Source organism: Rhopalosiphum maidis, chromosome 1, assembly GCF_003676215.2.
Source record: "Rhopalosiphum maidis isolate BTI-1 chromosome 1, ASM367621v3, whole genome shotgun sequence".
NCBI lineage: Eukaryota > Metazoa > Arthropoda > Insecta > Hemiptera > Aphididae > Rhopalosiphum > Rhopalosiphum maidis.
In genome coordinates this window covers 54,454,418-54,481,342 of record NC_040877.1, presented here as the reverse complement: position 1 = coordinate 54,481,342, position 26,925 = coordinate 54,454,418, and the positions used below count along the sequence as shown (strand labels likewise).

At 31.7% G+C, this 26,925-nt stretch overlaps 2 protein-coding genes across 2 annotated transcripts in view; one reads left to right on the top strand and one right to left on the bottom strand.

Annotated features, from left to right (window-relative positions):
- The first annotated feature begins 6,949 nt into the window (after window positions 1–6,949).
- On the top strand, window positions 6,950–12,913 carry LOC113560407 (bleomycin hydrolase). The gene is made up of 9 exons (XM_026966265.1): window positions 6,950–7,150; window positions 9,428–9,585; window positions 9,649–9,801; window positions 11,224–11,316; window positions 11,387–11,524; window positions 11,589–11,837; window positions 12,094–12,323; window positions 12,395–12,515; window positions 12,581–12,913. The coding sequence occupies exons 1-9, from the start codon at window positions 7,132–7,134 to the stop codon at window positions 12,788–12,790; spliced, it is 1,371 nt and encodes a 456-aa protein (XP_026822066.1). The 5' UTR covers window positions 6,950–7,131; the 3' UTR covers window positions 12,791–12,913.
- A 1,693-nt stretch (window positions 12,914–14,606) lies between these two features.
- Window positions 14,607–26,925, bottom strand: part of LOC113554717 (protein expanded) — a 29,989-nt gene continuing 17,670 nt past the window's right edge. Inside the window, exons 3-11 of the mRNA XM_026958683.1 lie at window positions 26,075–26,174; window positions 24,873–24,952; window positions 23,945–24,024; window positions 21,995–22,184; window positions 20,940–21,182; window positions 19,847–19,912; window positions 19,497–19,662; window positions 19,228–19,391; window positions 14,607–18,414 (exon numbers count right to left, since the gene is read on the bottom strand). Of these exons, the coding sequence (XP_026814484.1) occupies window positions 15,994–18,414; window positions 19,228–19,391; window positions 19,497–19,662; window positions 19,847–19,912; window positions 20,940–21,182; window positions 21,995–22,184; window positions 23,945–24,024; window positions 24,873–24,952; window positions 26,075–26,174 (3,510 nt within the window). The 3' untranslated portion in view covers window positions 14,607–15,993. The remainder of the gene's footprint in view (window positions 18,415–19,227; window positions 19,392–19,496; window positions 19,663–19,846; window positions 19,913–20,939; window positions 21,183–21,994; window positions 22,185–23,944; window positions 24,025–24,872; window positions 24,953–26,074; window positions 26,175–26,925) is intronic.

Here is a 26,925-nt window from a genome sequence, read left to right as displayed (position 1 = left end):
AAATATCATACACTAACAGCGACAAATGTACAAAAGACGAAACATGTCATAAAGCAACTCATAAGTCATAACAATTAACAGTATAACACAAATGGATACGGCATGCATAAGTATACAAAATATAAAGATTGTAAATATGCACTTTATGAGCAGGAGAGAAGTCCATCCCGAAAATTTGCAAATTATTTTGCAGTTAGAAATCAACTTTTCTTTTTATATCTAATATTTTATATTTTAAGACAAGATTCTGGATTCCTCATAGGTTTTTCTATCTATATAATAAAAAAAAAGTTTACCGGAAGTCATATTAATTTGTTATCAACGTATAATTTAAAATTTGTATGAAATTCAATATTCATCCATGTAATAACTATTTCCTCTCAGACGACTTTTGATATTTTTTTAAATTAAAAAACAATAAACTATAGACTTAACATTTTCATCAAATGTTTATGTTATCATTTCATGTATGTGATCCATTTTTAAAAATATTCTAATTATTTTTAAGCTATTATAGGCATGAGAAAATTTTTTTTCAATCACTGTTGACAAACAAATATTTGTTAAGTTAAAAACCTTGCAATGTAAATATTATAGATTCCTCATAAGTTGCTATCATTGCAGGTATTTAAAAATATTAAAAATACATAAAATTAATATTTATTTTTATTTACAAACATTAACAAATTCAAATATTGACAAAATTTGTAAACCACGAAAAAAATAATTATGTAGTTCAGGCTTATAAAATAATATAAGATAGAATTGAAAGATATAAGATCGACGTCACCTATTATCTTCTCAACTTCGCGATGTTGGATATTAATTAAATTCAAACAAATTAACTTTGGAACAACTATCTTGTTAAACAAAAGGTAGTATCGATAGGTGATACAGATAATCGTAGATAGAGATTTTTAGTTTTTAAATATATTCAAACCCAAAATGACGGTTTGAAAAACTTAAAAAAATTTAAATATTTTTAATACATGAACTGTAAATGTACAATTAATAATTAAACACACAGTTTTTTGTTAGTTTTTGTTTTTACTAGGGTTTGAACCACAAGTCCACAACCCCCACCCATGTATACGGACTTGAACATCATAGGCAAAATAAGTACAAATGCTATTAATTTAAAAGAAATAGAACTATTTTGAAAAAACTGCAATATTTGTATTACCTGGGTAAAGGAGTAAGTTTTACATATTTTTTAAACTTTGCATAAACGGATAGATATGTTGCCTAAATAATATATGCATATAAAAACGTAAAAAGGTCCCATTTTTTGTTTTTTTTATAGGTCCCACAGTCACCTGTTGATGTTTTTTTTTTGAAAAATAAACTAATTCCTAAATTTCTTCACCTAGATAATGCATAGAATATAGTTTTTTCAAAGATGTTGAAATATCTATATTTTTGAACAAATTATTTAAAACGAAACGTATATAATGTGAATATGAATTTATTTTCATTAAAATTGAATACTATACGTCATGTCTACGTGTAATGTGTATTATACATATTTGTACAAATGTATGTTACTGTGAATGTCAGCAATTGATAAGTGCTGACAATTACCTAGTTAATGTCGACATACACCTACTAAATTGGTGAATGTTGAAAAATTAAAATAATATGGACATATACTAGTGGATGTTGACATTTACATTGGAATTTTGGTCAATGTTGACACACACAACACGGTTTTGGTTAATATCGACATAGGTTACGTATTCGCATATCATATTATAGTATAGTACTATAGAGTATAGACCATAGACAATAATATAAAATAGAAATGATATGTTTAGTTATAAATATTAACAATTATTTTTATTAATTATGATTATTATTATTGAACAATATTATACCTGTATTATTAATTTAAATTATGATTATTTTGCTATACAAAAATTATTATTTTACGGCGAAAATTGTTCTACTTATTGCAACATGACAAACTTTCATGACATTTTGAACTGCATAAAATGCCAACATTTCTACAACCACACTTTTTTGTGGTGCACTTTGTTTTACAATTACGAGTACACCGTGTTTAGGTAGGTACTGGAATTTTAGATAAGATCAGATTAAATAATATCGGCATTACCAACATTCACCAATATTGTTGTATTAATGTCTACATTCGCTAGTAAATGTTTACAAACAGTACAAATTTAATCAACATGCCAATATTCACCAGTGACTTTGGTGTATGACAACATTAACCGGTGACTGTCAGCGCTCACCAATTGCGGAAATTCGCAATAACATATACAATAATGCATAAATATTTATGCATTATGCCACATAAAATATAAACAATGATATTCAATGATCAGGGACGCCATTTCAGGTTTTTAATGGGGGTGCCGATATTTAAGGTGGGCCAAATAATTTTTTTCACTGGACTACTTTAAATACACAATTATATAGTTAAATATTTGATGTAGGATTTTTAATTATGTAATTATTTATTACTAACAACTATTATAATATAATACGAATAACTAGTTACTAGTATCATGTATGTGTGACGGGCAATGTTGACATTGACTTACTACTATGGTAGATACTGCATTTTAGAAAAATATTTAGTTCTAAAAGATTATTTTCGAACCATGTTTTAATGATACTTAATAAATGAGTAGATTTATTATGTATATGATTTTTATTTATATCATAATCAATAATTGATGTCATCAGCAAAACAAAAAATTGATCCACCACAGTTAATATTTAATAAGTCATTAATATTCATAATAAACAGAAGAGAGCCCAATACACAGTAATTAATTATAAAAATAATTGTATACATTTCTGGTATTGAGCACAGGATTTATTTAATCAATAGTTGTAGCGGGTATTAACTTAAAATGTCAACATATTTTTATAAAAAATACAAGATTTATATGTTAACATAACTCATAAGGTATACTTATTAATTATTGTTTATTAAATACCCAAGTGAAATATCGTAGCAGTTAATTAAATGTTAATACATTTTAAATTTTAAGCATTTCTATCGCTTTAACTTCATTAAAATTTATTTCACACAAGCAATGACATCTTAAAAAATTGTGAAAAATAAAAAAATCCACATAAATAAATATTTTTACCGTCAACATTTTCTAAAAACAAAATATATAGATCTTAATAATGAATAAATAATAATTAATATATAAATAGATAATATCTTAAAAAAATGCATTGCATAATATAGTAAAATGCATTATATATAATGTACGTAAGAGTTTTTAGTTCTTACGAATGTTTTTAAATTATAGCAAATAATTAATATCGTTATTTATAGTTTCGTCCAAATTTGAACTTACAAAATTTAATTTATATATATTTTTTAGATTTTATGGTTTCAGTATGAACTTGCATTACATTATAACTTATGAGTTATCTTATATTAAATTTTCAAAACTTAAATACAAAAAGAAAAATGTTTATAAATTTTAAACTACAAAATAACTTATAATTGTATAAAAAAATACTGTGCCTATTTATTTTTAATATTTTTGTTCAGCTATAAAAATAACTTTAGTTGGATCATGTATTACAAGTTCAAGAATTTTGACCCAACAAATAATTTTTTATCGATATTAAATAAAAAAAACTAAAAAAAGAAATTAATTTAAGTTAAAGTTTTATCATATAATAAAAATGATAATATAAATGTTTGGTTAAAATTTTAAGTATTTATTATTATTACTTGTTTTTTTTAAATACAATTAAATATCAAAAATTGTCTGAAGAGAAATAATTATTTTACGGGTGAATATCGAATGTTGTAAACATTTGTACTATTAAAATACTCATAAAAAATTAATTTGACGTTCCGGTAGAATTTTTTCTTCATACGAGTAATTGGTTAGAAAACTAATAATGAACCTATTTTATTACATTTTTAAATCTTTAACTGCAAAATCATTTGTACATTTATAAGTTTTTATGACCTATGTCAAAATTCTAATTTTAAAGGTTTTTAAAAAAATATTATGACTACTATACATTTTCGATATTTTTAATTGAGAAATTATTAACATACGAGGAGCTTTGTATTACATTTTCAAGCATTTCTACAGCAAATAATTTTTAAACGACATTTATAAAAAATAATTGTATGCATATAAATAGCATATATATGGTCATCATTTTATTGTTAATAAAAAAAAAAAAAAACAATAATATTTGGTGAACATTTCAAGAATTTACGGTTATTTGTTTTCGAGTTACATAAAAAAAAAACAAAATTGATTTTGTTAAAAATTAGATTTGCGTACAATTTCCTGTTTTTTAAATTTTTGTTTGTTTTCCGATTATAAAAATAAATACTGGGAATTTTTAAGTTTTACCTCTTCAACGAAGTACTAACTAGATCCAATTTTATATCCAAAACCACTCGATTTTTTAAAATCGAAACATTTTATCGACAACGTATCGCATATTCTTATAAACAACAAAAAACACATTATAGTAAAATCAATAGGTACATTCGTCGCTCCGCTGAGAATATAAAATAAATAAATAAAAATAGTAATTAATAATAAATTATTATTATTTAATTTATTAGTTTTCTTCTGTTATATTGGTAATAATATTATATTATTATGGATTCACTCTGCAGAATCGCAAGGCCTCGTGGATATGCAATTAAACGTACATTACATGTATATGTGTTGCTCGTCATTCCCTTAATAATATTTATTTCGATTTCGGTCAACACACATCGTCTCACACGTTTGAAATATCGCTTTATCGATTTAACGACGAGTACCACGCACTTCACACGGGCGGACCGCATAGCGACGACGCTTATTCTTGTACACTCGTCTCGTTGTACCGGTTTTCGTCGTGTACTTTCGTTGCGCATACTCATCGACCACCGTACACTCTAACAGTAAACCTAGTAGTTAGGCATGGGCGCGGTAATGCCCGGATTTCGGTTACCTGGGTTCGACGAGACAGCTGCAATCTGGCCTGTTTCCGTGTTTTTATTTTTTTAATCAAAAGTTTAATTTTTTACAGTTTAATATTTATATGTATTTCAAGAAAATATTTAACAGGTGCAAATCCTTCAAAGTTGTTACAAACAACATAGACTGTCACTGTCATAATAATTATAATAACTTATAAGTAACAATACTCCGAGTCTGCTACGACGGCGAGGAATGGACAAGGGGACTAGGGGAGTGGTCTTCGAGTGACATTTCTTTTTTTAAATTTTGTTATTATTTGTCTTTATTTTCAATTTATATTATTGCAGTATACCGAAAAGCCGTATCGTAAAGTATGGATGACAGCAACACCCCAATGACTTTTGTGTTATAAATTATTTTAATAATAAATAATAAGTCGGTTGTGTTTATATCAAATAAATGCTATACAATTTTAAAAAATTCTTTGAATAATAAAAATGGACTGTGTATAATATATACACAATACGATAAGAAAATAATAACACGCATAGCGTTATCAACTGCGCAAAAAATAAATACTTTCTAGATATAGATCCAGATATTTTACTAAAGAGTTTGTAGGTACGGATACATTTTTTTAGAAAAAATTTAAATATCTTAAGAATAATTGTTAATAACTTAACGTATCAAGTTATAAAATCACTCGTTCCATAACCGATATTATCCTAATAATCGAGACATCTGAATAAAAAAACTATGCTTTAATAAAGAATATCTGGCTTACACAGTTTTGTAATGCGTTTTAACTGATATCGCCTAATTATTGTGAATTCCTTAATAAAATAATGAAAATGTACTTCCCAAATGGATTTGAAGAACTGTTTAGTAAATTTGCGTTCAGCAGAACCGACATCGTGATCTTTTTTTTAGTATTAGGTTGAAATGGTTGAATTAGCATAATACAGTGGAACCTCGATAACTCGAACTTCTATAAGTCGAATTTTCGATAACTCGAATTTTATTTTCGCCCTCAACCGATTCGAGTTATTGAAGTTCCACTGTATTATAAAACTTAAAATCATGAATATTATTTGTGTTTGTACGGTGGAATTGGGATATTCGATATTTCAGCTTTTATGCAAGTTGTGAGTATGTAAATTATTGCAATTTAAAAACGTTTATATTATCTTACAAAACGTGTAGGTACTAATGGTGCTATTATAAGATACACCAAACAGATAATGTTCTTACAACGTTCGACGATTGACGGGTATACGGCCCGTAGAATTTTCATTGATAAAAACGAAATATCCTATAATTATTTGTATAATTTTCGAGTACAAGTTAATTTTTTGAAAACCAATAATGGCCTTTCATCTGCCTCATACCACATTACCACGGTGCAGGCATTTCTGTATGGGTATATAAAAATAAATACCGAAGACGTGACCTGACGGATTGTTTACATTATGTCCTCGTCGATTTTCCGACAAAATTCGTTTCGATGACACGAGTTCCCAATACCCAATAGTGGTACTGTAAAAGCGGGCGCACGATTTCTAGGTTTGAAAATTGGCGGGGAAAAAATGTCTGGGAGATATTACAAAGGGAGAGAGAAAAAAAGGACGAGAACGACACGATATTATTTTCGCCTCCACGAGGTCGCCGCCGAACGGTAAACGCCACGGCCCCCCCGCCCGCCGGTCGGGCCAACGACCTACCGCCGCCAACGCTGCATCGGTAGTGTGCCACGCACGCACGCGCACGATCACCGGACGCGTACTCTCGACAATAACACCATTTTATGGTTTATAGTGTTTACACGATTTGTTCACCATTTGTCGTTTACTTGTTTTCGTCCGGTCCTATTCCGCCTTGCAACGAACGAGTCTCGTGATTTGATTTTATTTGTGTACGATTTCCCGGTTTACCGTTTTGTTTGTACCAACCCCTCCTCCGCGCCGGCAACAACGATATTATTATTATTATTCGCGCACGCGCGTTCGCGCACGGTATATTTACACTACTATAGGTACTGTTGTAGTGTGCACTGCAATAACACACTTGCGTTCCACTGTGACTACTGACCACAGCGTCCACAGCTGCCATTGCTGCCGATTCGAGTTTATCAATAACGCCTGACCAGGGAATCCCGTCCGAAATCACGATCGCGTAGTGTTGCGTTGATCCTTCCGAAAAAATGGCGAAAACCTTCTCGTGTAAGTATAATATCATAGCGATAACACTAAATTATTACTGTCACCGCTGTCGATTATTGTCTGTTGTGTTTTGACGCCGTCGGTTTTCGAAAACGATTTTCCGACTCGTTAACTGTGGTTTTCGATAGTTTTGGATTTCTTTATATTTTCGAGCGATCGGCGAACCTAAGTGGAAACTGTGGATTTTAGTGGATCACTCGAACTGAGGTTTTCTCCGTTTCTAAATTTCACCGGTATAGTCTTACAAGAATTCACTACATAACAATGTAACTGTTGTCACGTAGCTTGAGATCTGTTGTTGAACGTTCCTTTTACATTTTTTTTAATCTACCTACGGATTGTTACTTTATTGGTACTTTGATTGTTGTCTCTGCCTGTTTTACTTCACAATTTTGTACATTACCTTGGTCTTGGCAAATTTATACATTTTAAAATTAATAGGCTATTGCTCGACAAGATCACAGTTTATTATTTTAAAATAAAATTGGTTATTAGTTTTTATGCTGTTTAAATTTTATTTATAAATAATTTTCTAGATACCTTTTCTTAATTAGTCTAAACTAAAAAAAATAGTAGATGTTTATAGTGAACACTAAATAGATAACAGTATTAACCCGTATATAGACACTAGACAACCTTGTACCAACAAATGACATGCATTTTTTTTAATAATAGTATTATGATACAATTTAATCTGAATTTATTTATTTTTGCTTACTCGACAATAATACTATCTATTTGATAAGTAACTTTTTTATATTACAATGCTGATATAAAACAATCTCCAACGTTGCTGTAATATTAACAGATAATATTAATTGGTCTTTGATAAAAAATAATATTCACATTATTTACACAGATACCATTATGTAGGTTGTATCAATCTTGGTAATATATTTGAAGATTTGTTACATCTATAAACAATTTTTTATTTATTTTAAAAAGTCTTCTATATCACAAATCTCGTTTATTTAGTTTGGTTCTTATTATTTTTATCTAATTAAATTCAAAAATAATTATTTCATATTATATATAAATATTTACTTTATTATTACGGAAGCATAGTTATACCTATAGAAATCATATATTTTAATAAATTATTCCTAATTTTTTTTTTTAATTTTATTGATACAAATGCTATTAATGAAATACTAATTTTAATAATACATACCACTTAGAATAACCTTAAACTCAATAATCATCTTTAATTACACTGCCAATTCTATAAATACTGATAATTTTCACTGACATCCATTAAAAGATCCTTTATGCTTATATGAGACTACAGAGGTTTATTTATTTTATTTACCTACTTATATTTTAATATTATAAATTATTGTTTTATTGGTATATTTTTGTTATTAAAGACTGATTATTATGACACTGCTGCCCAGACTATCCATGTTTTAGTAACTGCCATGATAATATTTTTTTTTACATTTCAAGATGTGTAATTTAATTCACAGCAATTTTTTTATGAAAATAACTATAACAAAATAATCTAAATCAATTATCTTATAGTAGTAAAAATAAAGTCATATTTCACAAATAAATTTAATTAAATTTCTTTTTTTAATATCTTATACATTTCTAAATGTAAATAACGTGAAATAACATATTTCATCCCCATTTTATAGCATAGGCAAAATAAGAAATTCATATTTGCTCATAAATTTCTAATATAATAGTTTATGATTGAGCAATAGATGAATACATTTGATAATAAAACTAATTTACCGTTACTGTGTCCAATGGAATACAGTGAACCAATAAAAGACATGCACTGGATGACAATGTTCATCGTCTTTGTTGAAAGTTTCAAAAAATACCATCCTTTTATAAATTGTTGGATTAGCTGCGCATAAATTCTGTTTTGTTATATTTACAAGGGTTCAAGGTAAACACTATACATCTATACATATATTGTCCTTTCAATGAATTATGTTTTGGAATTCTTTATAATTTGTTTTCTTCATAGTTAAATAGCCAATAAGCTATACAGATACAATTATGGTAACTATCGAGTGTGATAAAATCATATAAAAAAAAAAAATGAATATACCTAATGAATAATTAATTATGTGGCATCCAACAGTCTGATGCATTTGATTTATGACTATGCCTAATTAAACTAGTATCAATAGATAGCTTCCATGTAAAATATGTATATATTGTATAACATTATTGTAAAGGTATTATACTTATTTTAAATTAAAAATAATAATAATAATGTTTTGTTGTACACACTTACTGGAATATAAGGTTTTTATATTTTAGCTGTCATCAGTCCCAACAATGTATTAAAATTCCGTGACGCATTCTTCAGTGATGCCAAAAATGTGTTGGCCCAAAATGCTTGTTCTCGTGTTAGCCCGACAGAAGTGAGCACATCAAGAATTAGAGTACAAGAAACCCATCATTATTACACACACAAGGTTTGGCTGATTTCTGACTTTAAATCCAAATAACCTTTTAATATATGTTTTTGTCTTATATAGATTGAAACTGAAGGCAAACCAGTAACTAACCAAAGGAGTTCAGGTCGTTGTTGGATATTTGCATGTTTAAATGTGATCAGAGTTCCATTCATCAAACAATTCAACTTAGAAGAATTTGAATTCAGCCAAGCTTATATATTTTTTTGGGACAAGGTATGGTTTGTATAAAAATGTACAGAGATATTATTCTTCATGCCTGAAAAATATATGCTTGTATGCTTATAATATGACCTTGGCCTGTTAGACGATGTTAACAATAGGTGGTCCCTTTTACACACCTGTTCTTCATTTATGATTTGTATTGTACTTCTGTCAATAGGACTGGTTTTTTTTTTTAAGGGGGCTTAAAATTTCAACCCAAACACAATGGAGGTTTAGGTATAATAAACAGAATGCTGTTCAGATTTTTCAAAACTACAATCATTTTTCATGTGCAGTTGTCATTTATTATTTGAGAGTATAAATGTTTATGAGCTCAAAATATTGTACAGCACAAAATCTGTTTTATATTTATTCAGTTTAACCATTATTTAGTTATGAAATATTTTATAGGAAGATATAAAACTATTCTGTAATTAATAATTATTAATTAAACTATGCTGTCAAGGTATAACAATAAATATGATGTTGTACACGTAATTAAAAGAATAAAATATAATTGTTTAAGCGGTATTTTCTTCCAATAAAATAAAATAAATTATTTACTTTAGTTGATTAATATTACATTATATTAATTAAGTGTACCAAAGTAGAATTTATAAATTTGTTTATTAAACAAAAAAAAAATTATATTCATAGTTATCATTTTAACCTTAATTCTAAGTAAGACATGGAAAGTAATTAGTTATACAAACATTTTTTTTGTGTGAAAACAACTTAGAAAAATCGTTAATCCCTTTCTACAAATCTAAAATGTCGAGTTAGTATACTTTTATAATTTTGGTATTTAATTTATTCTTAGCATTCTTCAAAATTGTAATAAAGATAACGGGAAAGATTGTTAATCTAATATATTATATTTATTACCTTTTCCCGTAGGAAGAAATACTATTAGGAGGGTCATAAACTCTAATTAATTCTTATAACATTTATTTAGGATGGATATAATTATTCATCTAAAAAGTAATGCTTGCCAACTATTTGAAAGTTAGGATTGATTTGCCAATTTAGCTAAATAGTCTTATGATTTAATTTCTTACCTATTGCAAATAGTAACTATATTTGCTCTGCAATACACCAAAGACAAAACAATCCTCAGAGCTTTGGGATGTTGAGGAAACAGAAATCATATATTGTTTGCTTAACATTTTGAATATGATAATGTAAATATATCTAACATTGGTATTATGACAAAATGTAGGAAAAAATTATAAAACTATAAAAAACGTTTTTAAAATTTGAATCAGAATGTAATGTAGTATATTTATAACTAAATTGGGCTGATTAGTAATAATTATTTTTAAGCTTTAATTTACTTATATTTAGAAAAAAATTCATTATATTAAAGTTAACAATAGTTTGTTTACATAAATTAATTTTTTTAAATAGTTTTTAATTGATATATTGTATTTTTAGATTGAAAGAAGCAATTATTTTTTAAATGCAATTGTACAAACCGCTAAGCGTGGTGAAACTGTTGATGATAGAACCACTGCTTGTTTACTCACTGTAAGTGTAATTAATTAACATAATTATATTATTAAATAAAAAAACTCAAAATTATTTTTATTGGATAAAGAAACCTATTGAAGATGGAGGTCAGTGGGATATGTTGGTCAACATCATAACCAAGTATGGGTTGATGCCAAAGAAGAATTTCCCAGAGTCGTTCAGTTGTGAAACTAGTAATACTATTAATGTTATACTGAACAGCAAGGTAATATGTCGTAATTAACAACATATATATTTTTTTATAACAAGATCATTTTTTTCATTTTAAGCTTCGAGAATTTGCCATAATATTGCATAAACTTGTCAGTGATCATGCTACAGACAATGAGATTACAACTAAAATTGAAGAGCAAATGGAGATCATTTATCGAATTGTTGGTATTTGTATGGGTATACCACCAACCACATTTGAATGGCAATACTATGATAAATCTAAAGTGTTCAACACTGTTGGACCTATTACACCATTGGATTTCTATTTGACACATGTCCGCCCTGTGTTTGATGTCGTAGAAAAAGTATGTGCTTGAATTACCTATAAACTGCGTCATGTGAAAACTACCCTCTGAGTACTGAGACCCGCACTGCTTACCCCATCTGATAGCTACAGGCTGTTAACCTATACCATTCATTGTACATATTTTCAAAAAACGCTAATTATAAATTTAATCCCATTATGGTTGAAATGACCAGTAGGTTTCTGATGTTCAAGGGCCAGTTTCCATGTCTAAGACTTTAATAATAGTATATGTATTCAATTTTGTTATTATTTAGGTGTGTTTGATTTCGGATCCAAGACCAAATAACCGTTATGGTAAATTGTATACATTAGACATGTTAAATAATATGGCTGGTGGACGCAAAGTTCTCTATAACAACCAGCCAATTGAAGTATTAATCAAAGCAGCTCAAGAATCCATTGTAAATAAAGGTGAACCAGTATGGTATGGATGTCAAGTGAGCAAACGATTTTCTGATAAACTTGGATTGGAAGATTTGAAAATGTAAGTTTTTTAAAATAATCTATAATATACTCATATTTGAAAACATAATTTATGAGTATATATGATTTTAGTCATGATTACCAGCTAGTATTTGGAACTGATGTATCAATCCCAATGACTAAAGCACAGCGTATGTTATATGGTGAATCTGCCATGACTCACGCGATGGTACTAACTGGAGTCAATGTAGAAGTGAGTGATTGTATTAACTGTATGAATAAAATATATGACACAATGATTTTTTTATATCTGTTTAGAATGGTAATGCAACAAAGTGGCGTGTTGAAAACTCTTGGGGTGAAGAACGTGGCGACAAGGGTTACTTGATGATGACCACAGATTGGTTTAAGGAATATGTGTTTGAAGTGGTTGTAGACAAGAGTCTTTTATCTGAAGAGGTATTATCTGTGTTCCAACAAGAACCTCAAGTACTTCCTATTTGGGATCCAATGGGAACATTAGCTTAATTATTACTGAATTATTATTTTTAATTTTTTTTTTCATACCTATCTTATTATGTATAAATATTATATAATATGCAGTTATTTATAATATAGAGTTTGAAAATGTCATGCCATTTGTTTGTATTGACATTTTCAAACTTTATTTGTATATTATATAATATTATGTTCTATAACCATATTATTATGTGTGTTATTTGAATTAAATTGCATAGAAACATATTTTATACATTATAAACAAAAATTTTTTTTTTTTCCACGGTCCTAAATTCCCCATAAAAAAATCAAGAAAATTTGCATCACTTTTTTTTACTAGGTGGTCACTGTGAAAATAACAAATTTTTATACTTAATCAATTAAAATGAAAATAAAACCAATATGTTATTTTGTATCCAATAAAAATGTTCCTTTAATATATTTAGGATAAGGACAAACTACTGATTGACAGACTATTGACAAAAACTGGTGAATGGAATTTATCACTGATAAACCCATTGAGTAGTGGATTTAGGAGACTTAAGCACCCACTGATCCGCGTATTGAACTTTTATGACATCAATAATATGACAAGATGATGCTTTAATTGATTTATTTTATTGGTATTTAAACAGTTATTCCAATAGTGGGCATATAAATTAATATTTTTTTATTTAGTCTTCACTCAGATCGACAACAAAGCACAAACTTGATAGACTTTATCTCTATTCTCCAAGTTTGTTACTTAGCTAGTCATTTCACCAAGAAATGAGCTATCAAAAATCTGTCTAATCCTCATCTTTTTTGGGATAGCCAATATCCATTTTCCAGAGAGGTATAGGGTCCTAAATGTGTTAATCAAATCCCAATAGTTATTTAGAAATTCTTTATTTATTGGAAAACCACAAACATAATTAGAAAAAATGTAATTATTTACTATTAATTATACTACTGACTTACTAAGATGTTTAACAAAAGAATTCTTCGCATTATGGATGTTGATGTAGGACATAGATTATATTATACATTTATAGAAAAACCACTTAATATGATGTGGTAGGTTGTAGGTATAGTTAATAGTGATACAATTGCCGTATTAAATGCTTCAATGTTTTAATCCCGGGATTTACTTTCATGTTTAGATTTAAGGACTATTCAAGAGAAAAACTGATAAAAGTTAAATCTTTAGTTACTTGATATAAATGTAATTAAAAATTGTATGCTGTCCAGTGTCCGGACTATTTCTTCAATAGGTACGTCTTTATTACTAATTTAAAATATTCAAAATGAAAAGTAGTTTTCATATTACAAAAGCTTAGATATTTTCCTAAAACCCAATGCTAACATTTTATTGTAATAATATATTTATTAGGAAGAAAATGTTTAATTTGTATATCTTTTCGTTTTAGTATACGATCATATAATATAAAAATTAAAATGTGTTAAAAAAGTAGCATTAACTTTTTTGCTAATTTCATCATGGGTATACTGTATAAATACAAAGGAGAATAAAGGTTGAGGAATTATATTAACTAAAAAGCACCCACAATAAACATATCCAGATCCGCCACATACCTATCCCACTACTATGATAAATACATCCGATGTATTACCTTAAAAATGATCAAGATTTATTTTGGTTTGTTATTATTATTTGTGATAATCGGTTTCAGGTTAAATGAGTACATTTTTTGAATTGAAGGTACACGTTCACAAAGAAAAACATTATGTTACAATAGATAATATTTATTCAAATCAAAAATACAGATATACAATTTTCATTTAGATCTAAACATTTTATAAAAAAAAAAAAAAAAAAAAAAAAAAACAAAATAATACTGTGCAATATTTTGTACTGATTTTTAAATAACTAAAACTTTAAAAGTAACTTTAATGTACAAAAAAGAAAATGTATTATTTTGATAGTATTTAATATAATAACATACAAAAATGTAAAAAATGATGAGGCACTTTTTAGGTAACTAATTAACACAAGTAAGCACAAATGTGTGTGTACAATATTAATAATATGTAATATAGGCCCTAAAACAAAATAATAGGCAATCGAGGCTGTAGACATAGGTACATTTACTATGTTTTCTATTCATTAGAAAAACTGGATAATACAATTATGTACGGCCAATCATTTTTTGGCACATCAAGTCTAAAGTTAATCAAAATTCTTAAAAACTAACAATTGAACGTTCCTAATATTTATGGCGGTGCTAAAATAACAGTCTATCGGCCATGATAATATTACAAAATGTCTTATCAGCATAATATTGTTAAATCAGTACATTTATTACAACGAAACAGAAGACAATTACAAAAAAAAAGGTAAACCTGCAGGTTCACAACTACATCGTTTGTCGTGTCGTATTCCATGGCCGTTTTAATCGTGGTATCGTTCATTACAGACGACTTGGCTGTGAACTCGGCCTGAACTATAATATATTTTATGGTAATCCTAATTTTGAGTAGGTACCTACCTGTAACATTAAATATTGACCGGAGCATAATAACCAGAGAAACTAATTGTAAAATATTAAGTGCCTTATGCCCCGAATTGATACTGAAATCCTATTACACATTGTTTTTCATATTATACATGTATATAAATATTGTATGCTTAAAATTAGCAAAATCAATGCGAGTTGTGTAACGAGTGTTAAAAAAAATCATGTTACCATTTTTAGTACACATATATAAAAATAAAATTGGCACAAATAAATAAATATTATAAGGTAACGATACTAAATTACGTGCGCGGAAGGCGTCCAAATAAAAATCTAAGAAATCGGGTAAAAACATTTGACCCCGCCTGTAGTAACTATTATATATTATATTTTAAAGACTGGCGAATCGAGACAATGAAATATGGCGTATAATATATATAATCCTGGATGAAATCCTCATTTCCGAATTATTACAAAGATATTTATAGGTATCAAAATATTTACGTTGGTCAAAACAAAAGTAGTTTTCGTCAAATTCTAATATGAACAAAAATTTTTTGAAATCGGTTAGCTCAACCGAAATAATTTTAGAACAATGTCTGCAATAATCCTTCCTCCCCCCCTATTTGTAACGAATGGCAATACATTAAAGGTTACTTTCTTTTCCCTAAAACCGTCATACTTGGCACCCTTCTTCCCGCTTGTATATAATATATATATAAATATAAATTATAACAGAAAAACATTTCGTAATGATATTTTTGTATTAGATAAATACTAAATAATGTTTGTGTTGGTTTTGACATGGTTGGTTTTTGATTTGGCGGTCTTCGCGGCGGCGGCGGTGGCTACAGCAGACGGCGACGCGGAGACCGACATGAAACTCGGTGGCGGTGGCGACGAATACGACGACGTACCATTAGTGCACCTCGTGCAATTCGGTTTGTTGGCAGACGCGACGCTGCCTTGCGACGGCTGTGTCTGTTCGGAGGACGAGGGCAGTGACGATGGCTGGTACGGAGGCAGTGGCGGTTGGTACGAAGACGACGGGGTTGCCGCGAGCGAAGAGGACGCGGTGCCCACCGTTTGCGTGGCCTTGTTTTCGGTGACGAGGGCGTTGGTCTGTTTGAGCAGCGTCTGGTCGTTGCACAGTGCCGATATGAGTGGCAAGTCCAAGTTACGACTTTTTTCCCGCAACGACTCGATGTCCAACACCGTCGTGGACGACGCCGGAGCGGTGGCAGCGGCGGCGGCAGTAGTGTTGGTGGTGGTGGTGGTGGAAGCGTCCACGGCCGCTGTACGACGAGGGTGGACGACGGCCGCGGGTTTCTGGAGTCCCGTTACTGGCGGCGGTGGCGGCGGCGGTCGTCGGCGAAACATCTGCACTTTGGGTGGCACGGCTGGCGCCGAAGTGGTGGCCGCCAGCAAGTCGTCGTGCGAGTATGTCCGGACCGGCAGTGGCAGCGGTAACGGCTGTAACCGGTGGTGGCGGTGATGATGGTGTTGCGCCGCGTAGTCGGCGGCCGCGGCCACGGTGGCCGGGAACAACAGGTTTTGATTGGACGCGTATTTCAAGTGCGGTGGTAATGGAGGCAACGGCGGCGGCGGTTGCTGTTGCTGACCGAGTAGGTGATGGTGATGGTGGTGATGGTGATACTGCTGGTGGGACAGCGACGACGAAGACGCGGACGACGACGACGGCGGTGGCGGGGGCGGCGACACGGCGGCAGCCACGTTGGGCGTGCTCCGGTACAAGTGCGCGTTGGCCTGGTACGACGGCGGGTCGCGGCCGTAGTACCTGTGATACTGGTGCCGACGGCCGCGGGCCAGCTTGGCGTCCACGTACTCTTGGCGGCTGACCGCGGGGTCTTGGAGTGGGTACACGACGAAGTCAACGTCCGATCGGAGCTGCTGTTTGTATTGCTCCAGCTGTAAGTCGAACCGCTTGGGTCGCGGCGGCGGCGGGGGTGGAGGTGGCTGTCGGGCGTGCAGCATCGGCGGCGCCACGGAGGCGACAGCCGCGGCTGCCGGGTAGATGTGGTGGTAGAACGCGGCGCCGCTCTTGTGCACGTCCAGGTAATTGTTGCTGTTGACCTGCACGCACTGGTGATGGTGATGGTGATGATGATGGCCGCCGCAGAACTTGACCACGTTGGACAGCAGGTCGAATGACCGACGGACGTCCCAGTGGGCGGCCGCGGTGCCGGTGCCGCAGTCGAAGTTCGCCAGCGACAGGTTGGACAGTGACGGGGCACCGGTAACGAAGTTCATCGGCGGCGGTAGCGTCACGTAATCCGAGTCGGAGTCCAGTGTCGAGCTGGTGGTCGGCCGGGACGGGTAGAAACCCTTGCGCGGCGTCTGCAGCGATTTGCGGCCGACGATCAGGTCGGACAGTTCGACGGCGGATAGGAGCGCGCCGCGGCCGCCCTCGGACGGGTCGCTGCCGTCGCCGCGGAAGCTGCCCGAGTTGCTGACCACCGAACCGCTGCGGCTGCGCCCGCCGCCGCCGGTCGCCGCGCCACTCGCGTCCGCGTAACCGTCCAGCGCGCATCTGTTACCGCAGCCCGTTTCGCCGCACTTGGACGACGACGCCGACGACAGAACTACGTCGGACGCGGTCGTGGCGCCTCCGATGCAGTACGAACTGTCGCTGGTGGCCGCGGCCGACAGATCGTACAGCTCGTCGGTGCCACCGCCGCAGCCGCCGTCGCAGTCGTCGACCGCGGCGACCTGCTGACCGCCGCGGCTGCTTGTCATGTCCTCGTCCGCGGACGTCGTGGACGCCGCAACCGTTTCCGGCGGCAGCGACGCGCTGTACGCCGAGTCCGCGTCCGGTTGCTGCTCCATCATGGACGACTTCTGCATGACGGCCGCAGAGGTCGTCTTGTAACCGCCGACACCGCCGCCGTGATTGCAGTCCACGCTGCAGCTACAGTTGTCGGTGGTGTACGACGCGGACGCCATTTCCTTAGACGCTGTGCTGTAGCTGGCGCACGTGTACACGCCGCTGCTGGTGTTCGCCGATTGGTTGCTGTTGTCCACGTACGCCGCCCTGGCTCTCGGGTGTCTGTACATCAGGTAAGCGTCGCTGCTGTCCTGCGCCGACTGCACCGAGTAGTCCAACTCGGACACGGTCGAGTTCTGCGCCGTGTGGCTGTATCCAAGTTCCACGCTGGACGATATGCTCCCGTTCGGCACCTGCGACACATTCGTGATGTATGATGATAAGCAAAGGCTAGGCTATAGTAAATCGATTTGAACGTTTAAAAAGTTAATTTCTCTAAACCGTTTAACTTGACCAGTTGGTTAATTTAATAATTTACTTCGTATCACATCTTGTTAATTATAGAATTTATTGAATCACTATTTGACTATTTTCAGATAATTTTAAAAATAATATGAAGTTAAATTTATGTTTATACGTGTCTATAGGTAATATTTGAAGTAGTTAAAACAAATTATAGTTATCATTATTCTTTTTTTTTATTTTTTGCTTATTTACTACGTTAACAATTATTTCAAACCCATAAACTAATTAAATTAATTACTTAATTTAATGCGTTTTAAACAAAATGTTTAGTTATAATTAAAAAAAATGTAAAATTCATTTTCATTGAATTAAGTCAACATATTCATTTTATTAACTTTAAATTTTCATAATTAAATATATATTTATAATATATAATATGTATAATGCTGTCCAATTTGATTGGAATGGAACACAACTACCTAAGGTAATTAAAAAAAATTTTAAGAAATGCAATAGAGTGCATTATATGTTGTATAAAAAGGTTATAAAAATGTAAAATATCCGTTACAAAACAATTTAAAATTGTACCCTACTTACATTTTACAACTAAATGTGCAAATAATATACATTTTAAGAGTGGAATAAATTTATTTTTCGAAAACTAGTGTACATCATCATATCAAAAGGAATTTTAAGATTGCGAAATGATGATAAAGCTTAAAACGCGTATGTACCCATTGGCCATTATATAATATAAATACCTTGTCCTTGGAAATAGAGGTCTTCGGGTCGGCCGTCGAAATACTAGAATCGGAGCAACCGCCATTCTCACATTTTTTCTTTTCGATGGCGTCATCGTCGTTTATTTTTATTGATTTTGATTTCTTCTCGTTGGTCCATTTCAGCCCATCGAACGCGTTCTTATCTGCATAGCACAAAAATCAAAAAATAATAAGTAATCATTAACGTGTATAGACACGGCGACAGTTTAGAATTTTATTAATTTTCTCGATTCGTCTCGCGCACTCACCAGATGTGTTGTTGTTCAAAAACGTGTCCAAAAGCCTCGGGTGTACTGTCATACAAAATTGATGCGTGTCTCGACACAGTGCCAACAGCCTCTTGCTCTTTTCGTCCGAATTTGTGTAGTACACCAGCCGATCAGCGTTCGACGGTCTTAGTTCGAATTTTTTACGCTACAATGTCAATACGATTTCGTTAAAAACCAATTATGATTTGCACATAATTATATGCTATTATATAGTATATCGTTATTATTGACTATTTTCTACATAGTATACGTAATAATGGCTAAAAACCATATTTATATAGCTTATTATTATGATTATTATTGTTATTTACTATTATTATTATACTCACGTCGAAACACAGCTTGACGATGTTGTTCCACAAGAACAAACAACTGAGCGCTTGCGATAAGCTTTCCTGTTTATAAACATTCATTGGATCAATTATTATTAAAATACATATCACAATATAGGTTATTGGTGGAAATTGGAAGTTATCCCTAGTCAAAAATAAGTTTTTTAGTTCGGCTAGAATTAATTTGAGTGCTTCAGATTTACGAATCTTGTCTATATAAAATGGTAATAAGCGTATTTATAAGTGAATTACAATAAAAATAATATAACTATATTGACTAATTAAATAAATATTTTAATGGGAAAAAATGCTTATTTTCTACGAATAATCAGTGTGAACCACAACCACTAACTAATCTACTCTAAAAATAAATTGAAATACATATGAAACCTTATCACTACTAATCATCATAAAGGTTGCAAACTACTTATCGGAAAGTTTGAACTTTTGAATATTTTGGTTATTCAATTTAGGAATTATTAATAGGAACCTAAACATAAACGTCTAAGTGTTAAAATTAATTAATATTTTATGAATTTTTAATTACAAAATATTTTTCAAATTTTTGTGATTAATATGAGTATCTATTAACAGATAAAAACTTAAAATTTTTGAAATATTAAATTATTATTGTTTATTATAAAATTAACCGTAATGGTAAATAGTATAGAAACGACATAACTATGAATTTAAATAATTTTATTACAGGGCCGATATCACAAAAAAAGATTAAAAATAGAAAACTGATGTGAGAAGGTCATACGAGGTGAAATATAGGTTTAATAGATGAAACAATAATTATAGAGGAGAACCCTGTCGATAAGATGCTATTGAGAAGACCACCGCTACGGGAACACTATGTGAAAGCGGACGTAGGAAATGGGACGGATTCAACAAGATTTTACCTTGGACAGTAACAACAGAAGACAAAATACATTTTATTTTCAACATATTTAGGTATTTTTAGTTCATAGCTCCCCAATAAAAATTAATTTCTGCCTTTATAATGGGTAATGGATATTATTGCATTAATAAAATATGCAATATATTGGTAAATATCATTACTGTTAGATTTTTAAATGAAACTCACGTGGAACAACTGTACGCCATTGGTACAAATAGCCAGCCACACGCTATTGCATATGGACAGCGCGCTTCCATGTGTTTGTTTCGGCTGCGACTTGTTCAACCGCAACCGGTACAGATGAGACTTGTGCACCGGTCCGGCCTCCTGGACGAACATTGTCTGCGCGCAAGTCTTGGACATTCCTTTATGGCCTTTGTGCAAAGTGCACAACGTCTGTTTTACCTTGTGCTCGTTAATTTTGTACACCTGAAACAAAGAAGTGTACATGATATAATATTAGTATACATTCAATGATGAGTGATGAATTAAACATAGTTTAGACGAGATGATTACAGTATTATAGATCTCGAAATCTTACCCAAAAGTACCTTTGCGGATTATATTAACCATAATAGATGTTTTTAATAATTATTATAAGGCCTGGGAAAATTCTATACATATGTATCTCAATGTTTTTATTAATTATTTTTGAAAATAATTCTCAAGATAAGCTATAAATGTACATGGCGATTCGTCATACACGTTCACCTCCATTTTTCCCTTTAGAAATTAATTTAATCAAATTCTAACTTGAAAATTTTTAAGTATACTTCCTGATGGACTAAAATTAATAACTATTATAATTTTAAATCATCATAGCTCCCATACGTTTCAATCCTATTACCGTGTATCTACGCCACACCTACGTATTGCCCGCCCTTAGTTCACTAAGTCAAATAACTTGAAAACTACTTGTTAAAATTAAGTTTAAAGTATTAATTTATAATTTATTTAAGTCGAATCATGATAAAATGTTGTATGTTCATTGAAAAACGTACAAAGTTTATACAATTATATTAATCATAGAAAAAATTAATTACCTAACCATTAAAAAAAAAAAATGTTTTCAAAGGGTAAAAGGTAAAATAGGGGCACAACACTCCCCACATTCAAGCTCAACGATTCAGTGGAGAAAATTGGTCGACAAAATTATAATACACTGTAGCAGCGTAGCAGTATATAACATATAGGCAATGCGGCGAGTTTCGCGAGTGATACATATTTTTACTAGTCAATACCTTCGACGGGAGGTACTGTTCGAGCAGCTCGGACGATATGTCTGTGTCGGCCGTGTGATCGCCGAGGTCTGCCTGTAGGCCAAGTGCCACCAGCGGCAGTACGTTCTGGTCGCCGTCTTCCGTGGTGCCGCCCCTGTCCGCAATATTTTTGCGCAGCTGAAGATAATAATGTTGCCGGGTGATGTCATCTCTGCAAAGCAGACGTATCTAGTTTAATATATATTATATGACAACAATTCGATAAATTTACGCATTCACATATATTAATTAAATCTATACCTTTCTTTTATTTAAAAAATAATCCCGATCTATACATTTTTAGGTACAATAAGTAATTTTGATAATAACGCATTTATATAAGCAGGAGAATACTAGATGGGTACGCACCCAGTGCCCTAAACAAGTCAATTGGGCAAGACTAGAGAAGTTATTTATTCTCTATAAGCCAGCAGTCTGTTAGGATTTTGGGGAATAGTGTGAGTGGAAAGAAATATTTAATTAGTGGATCTTAGCTATTTTGAACTCTTTGATGAAGTGACTTGGGTCACGTGGATTTAAACATTTAATGTTTGAATTTTGAGGTATTTATGGAGATTATTATTAATCATATAATGTTTATGTTGCAATACACGAACACCGCGTTTAGGTGCATTATAATATATTATAATGTAGTAGAGTTTTTAGCGAATACGAGATGAATGAGAGGTAAAATGAGTATTATCACAAGGTATGTATGGACCTACTCAAACGTACTTCAATATTAATACCGAAAGCAGTCGAAATAAAATAAGTGCGCAGTTCAACCTCGTCCGGCGCATGTAGCACCGATAATATATCTATAATTACGGAGATCCAATAAAAGCCACGGGACCCTGCCGAATGGCCGCGATTATCGTTTGATTAGGTTAGAAATGAAATAGTATGCGTGATCTCCATTTCACAAAATGTAGCGTTGCCATCACACTTTCTATTGATGGCCCACGCCCCACGTGGCATGTGGTACATGTGTTTATATAGTAATTAGGTAGCGTATATAATATGAAGTACCTATATACCTATATTTACGTGTATTTATGTTTAGATTTTGTTTTCAATCCGACATTAACTCGTTCGTTAAAATCACGCCCGACGACATGCGTATTATATTATTCATAGGTAGCGAAATATCGTCTACAATATCTACAAATAGTTAACGTGGTAAGGATTAATTCCGAGCTTCTATAATAACCTATATAATATACGCATTATATGAAGATTTCCAAACGATTTAAAAACCTTTAGCCTGTATTGCATTATTATACGCACTACTGTTTATCGAAAATATTATTAATTTTTTTTTCTCGAGCAATAGCAGTGAACCGTGAACGCATTTGTTCGAATTTTTATCATTGTCTTATATACGCGAGATTCTCTTCTCCGCACCCATCGCCGCCGTACCGAATTGACGTCGGAAAAAATTCTACGCGCAGTGACAGCTAATAAGTCGTAAATATTTTTATAATTATTTTAATGCATAATTTACTGTCGATCACATGGTATTTATTTATGTATATGCTACGGGTACACGAATAATGTATATAGGTACACATACGATATACGCGTATACAAATATAAAATGTATATAAGCGCTCGTATAACTAACTATATGTACATAAATTCCACGAATGCATTAAACTGTACGCACGCAAACGCTTCGTGCTACCAGTCGAATAATATGACTTTTAAATAACTTAATGACTCGTTTAATATTTATTCAAACATTTTTGTCCGGCGACTTGAATAAGTATAAATGTATAATGTAATAAAATATGTGCACACACAAACATATCATATATTCTCGGCGGCTATTTAAAAAAAAAAAAAAATACGAATTAAAATTATATATAATATATCTATCGCTCTATATAATATATTTGTGAGTGTATATATGTGTGTATACGTTGTAATTACCGCAGAGATTTAGTAGTGTCGACGTAGAACTTGACGCGTAAATGCAACTGGAGTAGAGGTTGGCCGTTTTGATCGAGACCCTAAGGCGTGATAAAACAAAAAAAAAACAAAATTAAAATACCGATGTTGACTTGTAATCAAATACACGAGTGTATGTTATAAATATAATATGTAAATAATAAACGAGGAAGACAAAGAAGGGATTAAACCCGTTTTCATTTGGCATTATGTAATACTTTCTTGCAATCTTGCACAGGTACCTATACTTATGTCTTTAGCTGGAAGGAACACAATAATCTAACGTGACCTTGGACTGAGACGAAAATCTACAGATATTACGATAAACTATATATATATGTATTGTATATGTATATGCGTATTTGTTGTTGTACGTATCAAAACAACATATCATTTTGACAACTTAAAAACCAATTATTGTGTATGCGCGCATATATATATATATATATACATATATTCGTCCGGAATAAATTGAGACAGTTACATAATAAATTTCCCTTCTCGCACGGGTTGTACTCATAATTATACGTGCGTATACTAACCGACATGCCGCGGCAGCCTGAACGGAACAACAAATTAATATTTAAAAAATAAAATCCCACTTTTAAGTATTCTCTCTCTGTCCAGTTCACTTGTAAGAGTAACAAAGAAGTTAACCAACTTAACGAATCCGTGTTATAGAATAACAAAATTATAAATAATTATTAACATTGCCCAACTTTAATTATGTTTGGTATATTGTAGCAATCTCAAATTAAATTGTTTTTAATTAATTTCAATCGTATCGCAAGACGTCGGTTAACACGGCGGTCTACAGTTTTCTTCGTAAACTCTAGAGCGCAAGGTAAAGTAGCAATGAATAAATTAGTTTTTAATAGCTTTTTATTAAGCAAAAAAAAAAAATACTTACAAATGTCGAAGAGGATTTCCAACTTTTTGGCGAATACTTAGACAGTTTACTTTCGGGGTCAATGAAAAAATATTCTTCGTCTAAAACATAAAAACCAAAATACATCATAATCATTCAACTTCGATGATAACTATGCGCTTGAATTGTCTATACGATGCGCCTTATCATATTGTATTATTTTAGCTTAATATATTAAATATATACAAAACAAAAACGATCTTCATTACTATACTATATTATTATCGTTATAACATAATATTTTGAAAATTTATATCCGTTGGTCACGTTTATAGTTCTGTACAAGAAACACGTCATATAAACTTTAATTAAATTTTTTTTTTAATAAACCGGTAATTATTGGATATTAAAATATAAGATCAGATTTATTTTTAAGTATAATAATTAAAACGATAAATAACATTATTATTATTATTATTAATGTATATAAATTAATTCAAACACTTATATACAATCAAAATACACAGACTACCGTATACTGGCATCCATAACGGATTTGTACATAATATATAGTATATCATAAACGGTATTTGTGAAATAATAAAATTAATTTAAAATATTATCGCAACTGTAGAGGAATTAAATAATTATGTTCTGTGGACATAGGGGTAAAAAAAAAATATTTTATTTTATTTTAATATCAATCATTTATTTGATTACAAACATTTTGAAATCTAATTATACAATAATAAATAATAATACATGCGTTAAATCGTGTTACATTCATCTTATTAAAAACGCATTTAAATTAGTAATTACCATTACTATACCTTTCAGTTTTGTATTATTATTTATTTAAATGGTAAGTATGTTTACAAAATTATTTGAATAGCGTATTATACACATATATACATCATTCATAGTGGTATAGTAAAATGTGATCGTGTTTACAGTGTTTAATTTGGTCGCAGGTTGTAAGTTATATATATATATCATTAAATACTTGTCGTAGAAACAGAAAATTTATAATATTAAATAGACTACTATATTATAGTTTATATATATAATTTATATACTATAGAGTATACATTGTATTAAGTAGTAAATAAATGTTAAGTATAATTATGCAAACATTAATTACATTGCAATATAATTATATTATATCTTCATATAGGTAGTAGGTACCAATGCACTATTAAACTATCGACGTAATATCTATATATAGTGTATAATACTCGACTTACCTAGAATAAATGCCAGTGCGAACAATTCGACGTCCTGCATTCCTTGAGCAATCATGTAAGTCGTCAGCTGTGAGAAGACTTCTTTCACCCGAGATTTACCCTAATAACATTATAAATATATTAAACGTTCACATACCTACATATAAAGTTTATATTATATTATATAGTACTAGAAACGAATACTGTATAACCAAAAAAAAAAAATGATTTATCTTACTCTGTGTTTATACGAGGTGAACCATTTAACGTAGGTATATAAGACACTCATAGTTAATAATTTCAAGAAATACTAATGTTTACGAAATTATTTTTATGTAATTTTTTAGTTGTTATATTTTCTACTATTTTTAAGTTTTATTTTGAACTAATAAAATCCAATTTCGGACAAGTAGTTTATTATAGTTATAAGTGTTCTATGTTTATATAAGCGAAGGAATGAACCAACTTTTTATGGGTTATCGATTTTATTATATCATTCCACTTAGCTCATTTAAACTTTTATAATATCTCATAAACTACAAGTTCAAAATTCGTTTTTTACACATTAAACTAATCCAAATATTATTCTGCTTTAGAACAAGGATTTCAAAATGCATGTTGTCATTGAAAAAGGTAAAAACTTAAAAAATATTTTCAAAAATTTAATAGTTTTTAAAATAATGTGTCTTACGTTAAATGGATCACTCGGTATAAATTTCTTTCTCTCTCACTCGCTCTCTCTCTCTTACATATACACGCACAAACACATTTTTATTATACACGCGAAGATATAATCGATTTGTTAAAATATGTTTTGAGCAATCCAAACGTCGGCCACAACCAAATATTATATTTTTATACATTAGTATTTA